We start from the raw sequence: 13,905 nt of genomic DNA, 5'->3' as shown, positions 1-13,905 counted from the left end.
ATAAAACTGATGTTTCTGACAGTATTCATTTTTGCTGAGGCTCCACATAACTGCACTGAACCACAGCTGTGTACATACAGATGTCACATTGCTTCTGGACAAAAATCAGGCCATGCAGTCAAAGGAACTCTGTAAACGTCAATAATGTGGTCATGTTCCTAGAATTGATAAACATGAACTAAAAAAAAGTTTGAATTAGCCATCATCTTTCAAGATAGAGTGTCACATTCCCTCTTGACATCTGATTTTCCTCTAACCTTGACCCATTCCCTTTGTGGCTGGTTGAACCCTTACATGGTGAAACTTAGCTGAAATGTATTACAAACGCTTGTGTGCAGTAATTTATGCGCAACTTTTGAGGACTCTGACCACACTCTAAACTATTTTACAAACGCAAATTTCAAATTTGAATACATAGTGATCCCTCACGCTTTTACAATAGCCCATAAAGGTTAGTATTTAAACTACATAAGCTGCTGCGTTTCTAACACTATTTATTGAAAATTTCTCTCCGTAAATGTAAAGTCAAATAAAACTGGCAAATTAAAGTAAATCTCTACACCACACCAGCCTCTTTTATCCAGTATAGCCTCATAAAATCAGACAGCTGTGACATTAACCAAAAACACCAAGATGTACCAGAATAACAGGAAGAGTATATGTAACCGTATGTCTGACAATGAAAGGTAAAAAGAAAGACTTCCAAGTAAATAACTTGCCCACACCAGCTCCTCTCCCACATGAGAAGTGTAGAAAAGGGGAGAGGCCAAAGGGGTACAGGGTTGAACCAAAGAAGAAGAAAGGGATGAGGAAGGGCTCTAACTTATAATCAACATAACTACAGGCTTAGTAGTCCTAAAAGTAAGGTATACCAGGTACAGCTTGGGTTTCGAACACATTTTGTGTAATTATAACAATATGTCATTTGTGACCTGATTACATTCACCCCTCAAGAATTACATAAAATCCTGAAGAGCACACACACACACACAAATACAAAAAATATATGTATAAATACACCCACATTAACAAATAACACATGTGATAATAATAATAATACATGTCATGTCAAACAAATTCACATCACATGTACAATGAATTAGATCAGCAACATAACTACCTCCAAAGATTATAAATGATCTGAGACCTGCTCAGCGTCTAGAAAGATCCCAGGACACACTATAGACAAAATGAGGTGCAGTTTACACCACACAAAACAGACCATAATATCTATGGGCATCACCATAAAGCAATCAGACCTCACAGAGGTGCAGACAACTCTGTGATGTGATTTTCCTTTTCCAAAAACAATACCGATTGGCAACATACAGTAATGAACAAATTCACACATCAATAACCGCTGCTCGAACAGGTTCAAGCCCAAGAAGTGTTTCAGGTGGAGCCATTGATTCAATCAAGCGACAAACTGGTTTAACGATTCTACCAAAACGTGTGGTAAGTCCCTGATCCATGTCCACTTTTCAGGTTCAAGAGAATGAAAACTGTGGGACAGGAAAGCAGCAAGGGAGTCTGGGGAGGCCCCATCACCAGCCAACCCACCAAGGTCAGAAGCACCCATCATAGGAGGGGTTTGCTGAATGCTATCTATGCCTGGGTCCGCAGCGGGCTGCTGATGGTCATCACACTCACCAATGCGGGAGATGGAATCCACAGTACAGGCGGCGGTAGCTCCTGCCATTACCAGTGGTGAGGCATACTTGCTGGTGGATGGTGCCTTTCATCTCCATGTCTGACAGCACCTCTCTCAACTTATGATAGTGAGCCATGGCACTCTGCAATACAGAAAGGATGGTCGTCAGTGAGGTGCATACGATGGAGATATTACCATATAACAAAAAAGCCTCACACACAGTTGTGCAAAACTTGACAAAACAATGAAATCTGGGTGGAAAGAGATTAAAGTAGCCTAATGAAAACATCATGGAAAAGAAAAGAAAACATAGATGTCTCCTCTTAATTAAAACAGGCTTTAAAAGACATCAGTTGCTCAACAAAACTCTGGCTCGAAACTACCATTAAGCCAATATCACTGGAAAGAAAATGTGTGCATCTCAGTACTATAATCTCTGCTGAAATTCAGAGATTTGGCTGATGTCAGTTGATTGGAAAGCATTTAACAGTACAACTCCATAAGGACCCAAAGTGTACTGCAGAAACAACCCAAAATATCCCAAGGCAAAGAAATGGGATATTCTTAAATGTTCAAACCAATCACATGATCTGAGGCCAACAGAGCTCGCTCTTCAGTTACTAAAAACAAAACTGAAGGCAGAGACACACACACACACACACACACACACACACACACACACACACACACACACACACACACACACACACACACACACACAAGCCCAAAAATCCAGCAGAGCATTTAGACTTCAGTCAGTCACTGACTGTCAAGGATTTTCATCAAAGTTTTAAACACAATGATTTCATTTAAAGTCATATCAGGGTGTCAAAGGTACTTTTGAGCCTCTGAAATTGGGGGACAGTGCATGTCGTGCTGTCGTTTCTGAACGGTTAATGCACTTTGTGAAAGTCATGGAATTAAAGGAAGAAGTGTGACAGCTTAATAAGGGACATTCCATCTGTTGCTGCTTCCTGTATTTTTGAATGAAAAAGACACCACGAGGTGCAGAAAGTGAAACAAAACACATCACTTTTCTTTCTCTTCCAACCCACGGTCTGCTTTTCACGGAACACGTTATCACTTTGTCCATTTTTAATTGTCATTTTGTCGAAAGACAAGCCGAGACCATCATGAGCACTCTGAACCAGCAGTATGATGAGAAGGTCCGTCCCCTCATCGACCTCATTGACTCTCTCCGCTCTCTCGGTGTAGAGAAGGACCTGGCGCTGCCTACTATCGCTGTGATTGGAGACCAAAGCTCGGGGAAGAGCTCTGTGTTGGAGGCGCTGTCCGGGGTGGCACTGCCGAGAGGCAGCGGTGAGTTGTCTTATTTCCAGCTCAGAAACTTTCCGTACATTAGAAGTGTCAAAGTGAAGCATACAGCGGAACTGTATGAGGAATCAAGGCTGGCAGAGATGGGTGGGTGGTGCAGGGCACGGATAAGGCAGCAAAACACATTCTTTGGCAACTAGCATGTTCCTTAAAATCTATATTTAATGATTTATTAATTTAATGACAGCTTACTCATTTTATTTCAGTAAAATAAGTAAAACACGGTTTGACCTTTGACGTGACCATTCCATGACTTTGTTTTATTTTTTGAATTTTTTGAATGTACTCAATGGGAATTTTAAACTAAAATTACAAATTTGACAGATTTTCAGCTGAAGTGTTGCTGGTCATCCATAGAAACAAACATTGGATCAAAAGATCGATCATGTCTGCCTTATAAAATGTGGCACACAGAAGAAAAACTGACAGACTGTCACATCCTGGGTTGGAGCCAATTCTGTTTCTTCTTTCAGCTAATGGATTTATTGGGGGGTTCTTTTTCTTTGTGTGTGTGTGTGTGTGTGTGTGTTCAGTTCAGTTCAGTTCAATTGTAGAGGAGGGGGGTTGGTCTGGGTTTGGGGGCTATTTTCTTTAAAAAAAAAGTTTCGAACAAGTCAAAGGAGGGAAGGAACTGGAGAGCACAGAAAAAAACTGAAATAGATGGATTCTCCCCTGATCTCGTGAGAATCAAAATGTCTGTCAAAGCAGAGTTACTCAAACATACCATTAGACTCCAACTAGAAAACAAAACCTTGTTTCAATCTCTTACAATTCAGTTAAAATCTGAAATCGTTCATTAATTTGTCCAAAAAAGAGAGAGAGAAATTGTCTGACCCTCAGTGTTTTAAAACACAGGTATTGTGACAAGATGTCCACTGGAACTGAAGATGACAAAAACAAAGGAAGGAGAGGCGTGGTATGGAAAGATAAGCTACCGCGACTTTGAAGAAAAGATAAAAGAGCCTGCAGTTGTCGAGAAAATGATTCGAGAAGGTGAGTCTACATAATTCTTTCATGTCACTACTAAAAACCACGTAAAAGGTGGAAGCACAAAGTAGGCAAGTTAAATGTGTTGCTTGGGCATACGTGACATCATATTCTCTCTTTAGCTCAACTTAAATTGATCGGGAATGAGATGGGGATCAGCAGTGAGCTCATCAGTCTGGAGATTGCCTCCCCGGATGTTCCAGACCTTACTCTCATCGACCTGCCTGGCATTGCCCGGGTGGCTGTAGATGGGCAGTCGGCAGACATTGGTGATAAGGTATGATACCTTAGTCTCCCTCACAATTTTAAGGCCATTTCTTTGGTAGAAATTTCATCCAATGAAACACAAACCCAGAGTTTGATAGGCATTGGCATGTTAGTGTTAAAAAGGGACAACACTGACACACCAGTGTGACTGCTGGTTTTTGGTATTATATGTACTTATTGTTATGAGTTTGCTACTTTATCTGGACATTCCTGCTTACATCAGTTATTTGGTTGTATTGTTCATAACTGCATTTATGCAATTTATGAAATAATATTTTTAATCTTTATACTTTATTTTGAATGGATACTTTCAGATTAAAACTATAATCCAGACTGTCACCAGTAAACAAGAAACTATCAACCTGGTGGTTGTTCCATGCAACGTGGACATTGCAACTACAGAGGCTTTGAATATGGCTAAGCTGGTGGATCCTGATGGAGAGAGGACTTTGGGTAAGCAAGTGTCTCTCTTAAGTCATTTAGTTTCTTTACTTTGGATTCTGTTTCTGCTGCCAAATGATTAACATCATATGGATGCAGTGAACTACAAATGCAACACATCAGCCTGGAAGTTGGAGAAGGGCCACAGATTGCTCTTCCACACAGGCAATCACCCCATGCACATTTCCAAAGTTGTGGCCAAATCGCTTTAGTACAAGTTGTAGTGGTCATGGCAAAGCCCTGTTGGTAATTCAATAGAAAATTTGGGCAGAAAAGAAAAAACTGGTATAAAAAACTGAGCCTACAAATTTGACTCAGCAGTTTGCCCCAGTTTCTGAGTGCCTTTTCATGGTGAGGGAAACTGTAATCACTGACACCTTGACGTTCTGTGAAATTTCTCCGTACGAAAGACCTACATTTAAGTGTTATGATGGTCTGTCTCTCTTAAATATTAATTGCCTTTTTCAAGCCATTTTTGTAGAGGGGGTTGTAGGTAATCCAGAAAAGTGGGAACAACTGTTCTGGAATGTACATTATTTTTCAGTTTTGGATAACTTTACTTTCTTTTTTTTAACATGTCCTTTCTAAACTTTGTATAGTATTTCAAACTATTTATTGGACTTGAACAACTTGAATTTTCTTCTGCACACTGATATCTGTGGCAATGTTTGAATATGAACATCTCAAAAACTTTTAAAGATAAAAGCATAAATGAATGGAGTGACAGCTTTATTAAACAATTTGAAGGTAACTGACATTAAAATAAAAGAAACAAAACCTTAAATAAACACTGCATTCTTGGTGGATTTTAACTGACTGAGTAGAAGCAATCACTGGACAAACATATCCAGTAATGTGAAACGCTGCATTTAAATGTACTTTGTCAAAATGTCTGCACATTTCTGACATCCACTGGATTTCTTCTGCAAACATCTGTGATCATGTTAAAGATCCCTTTCCTGCTGAGCAAACAACGTTGGCAACATTTGATGACTGGCACCAAACTCTGACTGGAGCTTGCAGTGATCAATACAAATTATCAGTCTTCTCATAAGGTGGGGAATCCAACACTATCTCTCTCTGTCAGGTGTCTTGACTAAACCTGACCTGGTGGACAAAGGCACAGAAGAGAACGTGGTTAAAATTGTCCATAATGAAGTCATCCCGCTGAAGAAGGGCTACATGGTGGTCAAATGCAGGGGTCAGAAGGAGATCACAGAGAAGGTTTCACTTTCTGAAGCACTAAAAAATGAGGAAGCCTTCTTCGAAGAGCATGCCCATTTCCAGTAAGTTTGCTCTTTTTGGAAATTATGCAAAGAAGTGTTTGTGGTGTGTTAGGCTGTGTTGCTTATACTCTAACCTTTTGTTTGTACTGTAGGACTCTCTTTGATGAGGGCAAGGCCTCTGTTCCTAAACTGGCAGAAAAACTCACTCTTGAACTGGTGCATCATATTCAGGTGAATACCTATTACTGTTTTACCTTTGTAGGTCACTGGGGAGAGCTTTAACCCACTCCAACTTTGATGTGATTTGTCCATGTGATTTGTAGAAATCTCTGCCACGGCTTGATGAGCAGATACATAAGAAACTGGAACAGACTCAGGAAAACCTAAAAAAATTAAGGACTGGACCCCCATCTGATGCAACTCAGAGACAAAAGTTTCTCAGTGATGTGAGTAGAAGTGTAAGCAAAATGAATAAGAGCTTCTGGAAAACACACGTCCTGTTCATTTAATTGAATCTGTTCTATCTTAGCTTGTGTTAGCATTCGCACAGGATGCTATCAGTCTGACCAAAGGTGAAGAATTAAAATGTGGATACAACTCCAGCATCTTTTTCACACTCAGAAATAGGTTTGAAGCATGGGAGAAAATCATAAAAGACTCTGCATCATCATGTAAGTTAATTAACCACTTTTTCATTCATCAGTTTTTAAGATTCCCTCTGTTGCTTACAAGCTACTACATAAAGTAACTCTAACATTTAAAGTAAAAAAATTACTGTCATTAAAAAAACATATTTTAAATCTTCACTTAACTTTCATTGCACTGCAGTCAAAGAGCACATTCTGAGAGAAGAGTCTCAGTTTGAGCGCACGTACCGTGGAAGAGAACTGCCATTGTTTGTGAGCTACAGTACTTTTGAGTCCATAATCCAGAAGCAGATCAAACAGCTGGAGGAGCCTGCTATCCAGAAACTCAAGGAAGTGTCAGGCATGTTTTTTTTTCTCAAAATACTTGAATCTTACTTTGCAGGTAATCTTTCATTTGGTACATTTTTTTGACTAACTTATTATCGTTTTATTGCTTTTAGAGGTTGTGAGGAAAGAGCTGTTTGAACTGGCACAAAACAGCTTTGTGGGCTTTCCGAACCTCATCAGTACAGCGAAGGTATCGTCTTCTTTATAATGTATTACTGTGCACATATTACTAAACGGTAATGAATATTTATTGACATTTTTTGTGTGATTTAGATGAACATTGAAACCATCAGGAATGAAAGGGAAGAGGAAGCAAAGCCCATTCTGGGGATGCAGTTTAAGATGGAGATGCTTGTTTACACTCAGGACAGCAAATACATCACAGAGATACGAAATGAAATTTCCAACAAAGGCCGTCTGTACTTTGGTGGGAATACCACAGAGGAGATGATGAGACATTTTGAAGCATATTACAATGTAAATGTCACTCAATTGCTTTTTTAATGCTTTTGTTTGTTTGAAGCATGTGATTCATTGTATCCACATGTATCCCATTGAAATAGTTGACTTTAGTTTTTTTTAACATATTAAGAAAAGCAAACACTGAAACCTCGTAGAGAAAAAAATAATACCTAAAACTTACATCTTTTATATTTAATCACACTTTTAGATCCATAAAATAAGATCTATTATTTTATGGTGTGATTAAATATGTCTAGAGTGATCTGAAATATTTTTTGATAATTACATGTAATTTGCAATAAAACCTTAAGGAATTTTTTAATAAGCAAACTAGAAAATGTTTCAAATTCAGTCCTAAACCAGTGAGCTCTTTAGTACATCTTATTTTTGTCTTCTCTGCTTACAGATTGCTGGTCAGCGTCTTGCTGACCAGATCCCCCTGGTGATCCGGTATCAGATGCTGCAGGAGTTTGCCAGCGAGCTGCAGAGTAAGATGCTGGAAGCATTTACGGACAAGGAAAGAAAAGAGTACCTGCTTCAAGAGGATAGTGGCACAAAAAATAAAAGAGAAGATCTTAAGAAGCGCCTTGAGCGTCTCTCACAAGCTCACATTCTGCTGTCTGAATTCAGTAGGAACACAACTTTAACTGAAGTCAACAACTTCAACTCAATGGAAAATTTTCTACCAAATTTTTAACCTGGCAGCACAAAGCACAAGGTCAGACCTCACTGCAATCTTTCCAATTAAAAGTTAAGGGTTTAAAAGGGTTGGGGTTTGCACCTATAATCATTTATAAGAAACACTGAAGAATATTTCTATACGGGCATCAGAGAAAATAGAGACAGTTGCACCAGGAAGTCTTAAATACTAGAAAAGAAAAAAAGAAAAACAACACACATCCAGGTCTAAGGAGTTAAGAAAGAAAAGCGTCTGGACCTCTCATCCAAGAAGCTTCTTCAGTTCTACAGTCTAATGGTGTGAAGTCCCAGATTTAAGCCCTGTGGATACTCCACACCATTTGACCGTAGAACTGAAGAAGCTTCTCGGATGAGAGGTGAAACGTCTTCGAGCAACTTAAAGAAGTCCAGACACTTTTCTCTGGATGACTGAGAACCTTCACAGACAACACACATCCAGAGTTTTCAGATTTCTGCTCAACTAAATCAGAATCTCTGTTTTGGACGGGAATATTTTTACATTATTATGTACTCTGTGTGTTCATGTATTGTGTCATCTATTTTTTTCCTATTCATTTTCAGTTGGAGTGTATGAATAAATAAGTAAATACAGTGAAACAATAAGCTGACGTTTCTGACAGTATTCATCTTTGCTGAGGCTCCACATAACTGAACTGAACAACAGCTGTGTACATACAGATGTCACATTGCATATGGACAAAAGTCAGGCCATGGATTCAAATGAACTCTGTAAACCTCAATAATGTGGTCACGGTATTCTCTGAATGTTCCAAAGACAAATAAACATGAACTAGAAAACGTGTGAATTAGTCCTCATCTTCACATTCCCTCTTGACATCTGATTTCTTTACGACTTTGACCCATTGCGATTGTGGCTCAAGAGTTGGGAGTTCGCCTTGTAATTGGAAGGTTGCCGGTTCGAGCCCCTGCTTGGACAGTCTCGGTCGTTGTGTCCTTGGGCAAGACACTTCACCCGTTGCCTACTGGTGGTGGTCAGAGGGCCCGGTGGCGCCAGTGTCCGGCAGCCTCGCCTCTGTCAGTGCGCCCCAGGGTGGCTGTGGCTACAATGTAGCTTGCCATCACCAGTGTGTGAATGTGTGTGTGAATGGGTGGATGACTGGATATGTAAAGCGCTTTGGGGTCCTTAGGGACTAGTAAGGCGCTATATAAATACAGGCCATTTACCATTCCATCAATGGCTGGTTGAATCCTTAAAATTGTGTATTCATCACCACCCTTAGCAGCAACAAATGCAATCAAGTTTTGCAACAGCTAACAACAACTCTTTTACAGTGTTGTGGAGCACAGTCATACTCCAAACTCCACTATGGCCAAGATCAAAGAGCTGTCAAAGGACACCAGAAACAAAATTGTAGACCTGCACCAGGCTGGGAAGACTGAATCTGCAATAGGTAAGCAGCTTGGTGTGAAGAAATCAACTGTGGGAGCAAATATTAGAAAATGAAAGATATACAAGACCACTGATAATCTCCCTCGATCTGGCGCTCTACACACGATCACGTGGGGTCAAAATGATCACAAAAACATTGAGCAAAAATCCAAGGACCACACGGGGGGACCTAGTGAATGACCTGCAGCGAGCTGGGACCAAAGTAACAAAGGCTACCATCAGTAACACACTACGCCGCCAGGGACTCAAATCCTGCAGTGCCAGACGTGTCCAGGCCCGTCTGAAGTTTACTAGAGAGCATTTGGATGATCCAGAAGACAATTGGGAGAACATGGTCAACCAAAATAGAAGTTTTTGGTAAAAACTCAAGTTTTCCCATAGATAAATCTGCCCAGCAACAGCCCCAAAACATTGTTGCTCTAGAGGAGATCTGCATGGAGGAATGGGCCAAAATACCAGCAACAGTGTGTGAAAACCTTGTGAAGACTTAGAGAAAACGTTTGACCTCTGTCATTGCCAACAAAAGTATTGAGATGAACTTTTGTTACTTATTTACACCATAATTTGCAAATAAATTCTTTAAAAATCAGACAATGTGATTCTCTGGATTTGTTTCTTTGCTCATTTTGTCTCTCATAGTTGAGGTATACCTGTGATGAAAATTACAGGCCTCTTTCATCTTTTTAAGTGGGAGAACTTGCACAATTTGCGGCCGACTAAATAATTGTTTGCCCCACTGTAAGTGTGACCAATATACACGAAAATAGAAACTCAGGAAGGGGAAAAACACTTTTTCAAACCACTGTGATTCCTCATGTTTTAAATTGGATATTAGATCTGTACACGTTACTTTTTTTTTAATTGTGAAGCATGTTGAAAAACAAACTAAGGCAGACTAGCTGTGTTATTTAAAGACTGCTTGAAAATAATCAGCAGTTTGGTGCATGACAAACAAGTGTCCTGTACTGTGATAGATTTACAGTCTTTTGGCCTGGTGCAGAGTGGTTGTGGTTTCATGGTTTGGTTACATTAAGTGTAGCAGAGATGAATTTGAAGTTAAACTGATGATGCTTACATTCATTCACTGAATCCCACCATTTAACTACAGCATAAGCAGTCAGTGTGTAGAGGATGGAAATAGGCTAGGACGACTCATGAAACATCTGCTTACATCTTTTTTAATTCAGCTGTGTACATCTACACAGAGCAGCAGTAGCCCAGATCAGCCGATCACAGCCTATCAAAAATCTACTGGAGTTCTCAATAGAAAGTTTTTGTGAGTTGTGATTCTTTTCCCTACACTCAGCCATTACAGACAATTTTAGGGTTCCCACACATGCTCAATTCAATTTTAACCCTTTCTGGACTCATTTTCCTGTTTAGAGGAAAAGTCAACCTTCTACAATGTAGGCAACAGAAAACAGAGCTTTTTTTTTAATCCTTCTTTTTCTTTGCTCATGTTTTGCTTACCTAATTCAAGCTGAATACCTATATTAGAATGAAAATTTAGACTAAAATTTTGTTTCCCATCTACAAGGTAACTTTGCACAAAAATCACTAGTAGAAACAAAGAGCTGCTTTTTACTTACTTTGAGTACATTTTTGAACCTGTACTTTTTCACTTGAACCAGTACTTCAGCTTTTGCTCAAGTATTTTTAATACTTGTATATGTACTGAACACCTGGTCAGAGGTGTTCTTTTGCCACCTTTGACCAGTCTACTGTGGTGAAAAGAAAGCTGAACAAGGCTATCGATCAATATCTGTCATTGATTTACGTCTTATAGTAATAGGGTGAGGAGCCTCGTCATTTGGAAGGGACTCAGAGCAGAGTTGCAACTCCTACACATCAAAATAGCCTGTTGAATTGGTTCAAGCATATTTGGGTCCGTTTTGGACACCACATAGATGAGGTGCTTTGGGCATGAGGGGACACACAAGTACACACTGGAGAGATTATGTTTTTGGGCTGGCTTGGGAGTGTCTTGACGTCTCTGTTATGACTTTAAATTTAGTGAAAAAATAATATGAATAAAATCAGTGAGTGTACATTTACAAAGAGTGTATTTTTTTAAATGATTAACAACTGTTTTTTTCTGCTTCCTGCTTCAGATTGCTGGTGGCCAGGTTGATGGCTGATGGAACCCCACTGGTGATTTATGCTGCAAGAGTCATCCAGCAATCCTACTGCAGAGTGAGATACTGCAGATGCTTCAGGACAAGGAAAAGTTGGAGTTGTTGCTGATGGAGGATTCTGACACTTGCACCAAGAGGGCTGCTCTGCAGTCGCTTCAAGGTTTAGATGTGGAGGCTTTGCAGTTAGCGGTGATGGGAAGATGTATTATATGTACTATAACATGGAGTCTTTTCATTCACATTCATTAAGATAATAAATCTGAGGCCATCAATCCAAAATGTTACATATCTGTTCTTTGCTTAAACAGGAAATAGACCTAATAATAGACCTATAAGAGCTCATAGGTGCTATATATAGGTTATAATATATAGGTTTATGCTTAGATTATTTCCTTGCAGGTACTTAAACTGAATCACATTTTGTTGAAACTGTTTCAACAAAATGCTAGTGCTAACCACCGTGCCGCCGTGCTGTTGCCGCACAGCAAGAAGGTCCTGAGTTCAATTCCACCATCAGGTCTTTCTGTGTGGAGTTTGCATGTTCTCCCCGTGTTTGTGTGGGTTCCCTCCGGGTACTCCGGCTTCCTCCCACCGTCCAAAGACATGCAGCTTGTGGGGATAGGTTAATTGGATAATCCAAATTGCCACTAGTGTGCGAATGGTTGTCTGTCCCTGTGTGTTGGCCCTGCTACAGACTGCCGACCTGTCCAGGGTGTACCCCGCCTCGCGCCCTATCTCGCCCAGCTGGGATAGGCTCCAGCGCCCCCCGCGATCCTGAAAAGGATAAGCGGAAGCAAATGGATGGATGGATGGATGTTTAAACTACACATTATCTAAAGTTTAAATAAAGAGTCTTTTTTTGTCTTAATTTACCAGTCCATCTTAATTGTATCTGTAATATTACTTAATTGAACAATCTGACTTCTTTATTTATTTTTTTTGAAGAATTAAAATGAATAAATAAACTGATCAGCTCATACTAAACTGCTCTATTTTCTTTTGGCTGAGATATAATGTTTATCTGTTCCAACTCCAAACAAAATTAAGTAAATCACTGAGATTCTATTTATATTATTGTATCTGCTTTCATCTCTCATGCACTTGTTAGATACTGGAAACTTTTTGACTATTCAAACACTTGCGCACTTTAGCTCCCCCTTGTGGTTTTACACAAATTTAAAATACAATATTATCAGGACCTTGGTCTTTCAAAAAAGGTTAACTTGGATTTTGGATTCTGTGAAACCATCACTTTGCATTGATTAGACTGTTTATGTGCCTACTATATGAGAAGCTCAAAAGAAAATATCAGTGCCGTATACCTGCAAATCTGTGGTTCGGGGAAATTTAGCAGCTATTATTATATGTTAGTTTGAGCTAAACTCCTGAGAGTGTGTATTCACGTAGTACCAGATACTGATCCTAAAAAATTGTGGTTTTTTAGGTTTGTTTATTTGCCATCCTTAAGTGATGACAGTAGGGGCAAGAAATTATCTGTATTTTTTCTCTACTAAGAAGCACATCTCTGCACTGAAATGTTTTGTCTTTGTCAAATCTGAAGTGGTGTTTGCCCTGCATCAGGCTGGTCAACGCCCCCCCCCCCCCCCCCCCCCTCCTCCGCGCGACCCTGATAACGATAAGCAGAAGAGGGTGGATGGAGATGAAATGTCCACTGTGTGTTTAAATCAAGTGTGAAAAAAACAAAAAAACAAAACACGTACATATCATGCGTGCACATTAGTCCTGCTTCGTGTGGACACTGTGATATGCAGTTTCCTGATGTTCCAAATCACATTTCCCACACAGCTGCTGCAAAAACCAAAGATGTTGTCCCTTTTCAGCTTTAGAAAGTACAACCAATGAGTGATGTATTGATTTGAGGCAGTTCAAGTATTTATTTGAAAATCACCACAGCCATTTAACTTTAAATAGTAGCCTTTGTCAGTCAATTATCAATTACCATTTCATTGATCTGTTATAAATAATACAAAAGCTGGATATGTTTTGTGATTTCCCATTTTGACCCCTCAAGCTGAGCATCATGTCTGCTGACATCAGTTATAGTTTCAACACCATGGGCATGGGCTTCCTTGTTTCCCTCTCCAGAGGACTATAATTCAGAAACGGAACATTGTGCCAAAGTAAATACCTCTGAAACTGATTAAGGTATCAAACTCATCAGCAAAGCATTTACTGAAGTTAGAAATCATGAGCTTCACGGTACTTCTCTCATAGATTTACACACACACATACATCGAGAGAAAAACATGCTCAGGATAAGACTTAAGAATAAGTATTTTTCCTCTTCCGTGGACAG

At 39.6% G+C, this 13,905-nt stretch overlaps 1 protein-coding gene across 1 annotated transcript; it reads left to right on the top strand.

Moving 5' to 3' along the window:
- The first annotated feature begins 2,749 nt into the window (after nt 1–2,749).
- LOC146669418 (interferon-induced GTP-binding protein Mx-like) lies at nt 2,750–8,820 on the top strand. Its single transcript, XM_085405988.1, has 12 exons — nt 2,750–2,971; nt 3,842–3,979; nt 4,096–4,250; nt 4,555–4,693; nt 5,769–5,967; nt 6,060–6,138; nt 6,231–6,353; nt 6,437–6,578; nt 6,736–6,894; nt 6,995–7,071; nt 7,155–7,358; nt 7,750–8,820. The coding sequence occupies exons 1-12, from the start codon at nt 2,785–2,787 to the stop codon at nt 8,038–8,040; spliced, it is 1,893 nt and encodes a 630-aa protein (XP_085262114.1). The 5' UTR covers nt 2,750–2,784; the 3' UTR covers nt 8,041–8,820.
- Nucleotides 8,821–13,905: the final 5,085 nt, after the last annotated feature.

The sequence above is a fragment of the Rhamphochromis longiceps genome, linkage group LG5 (assembly GCF_057381845.1).
Source record: "Rhamphochromis longiceps isolate RC_006_pf linkage group LG5, R_longiceps_female_GT1.1, whole genome shotgun sequence".
Classification (NCBI taxonomy): domain Eukaryota; kingdom Metazoa; phylum Chordata; class Actinopteri; order Cichliformes; family Cichlidae; genus Rhamphochromis; species Rhamphochromis longiceps.
The sequence above is the reverse complement of the archived record's forward strand: the minus strand, read 5'-3'. Positions and strand labels throughout refer to the sequence as shown.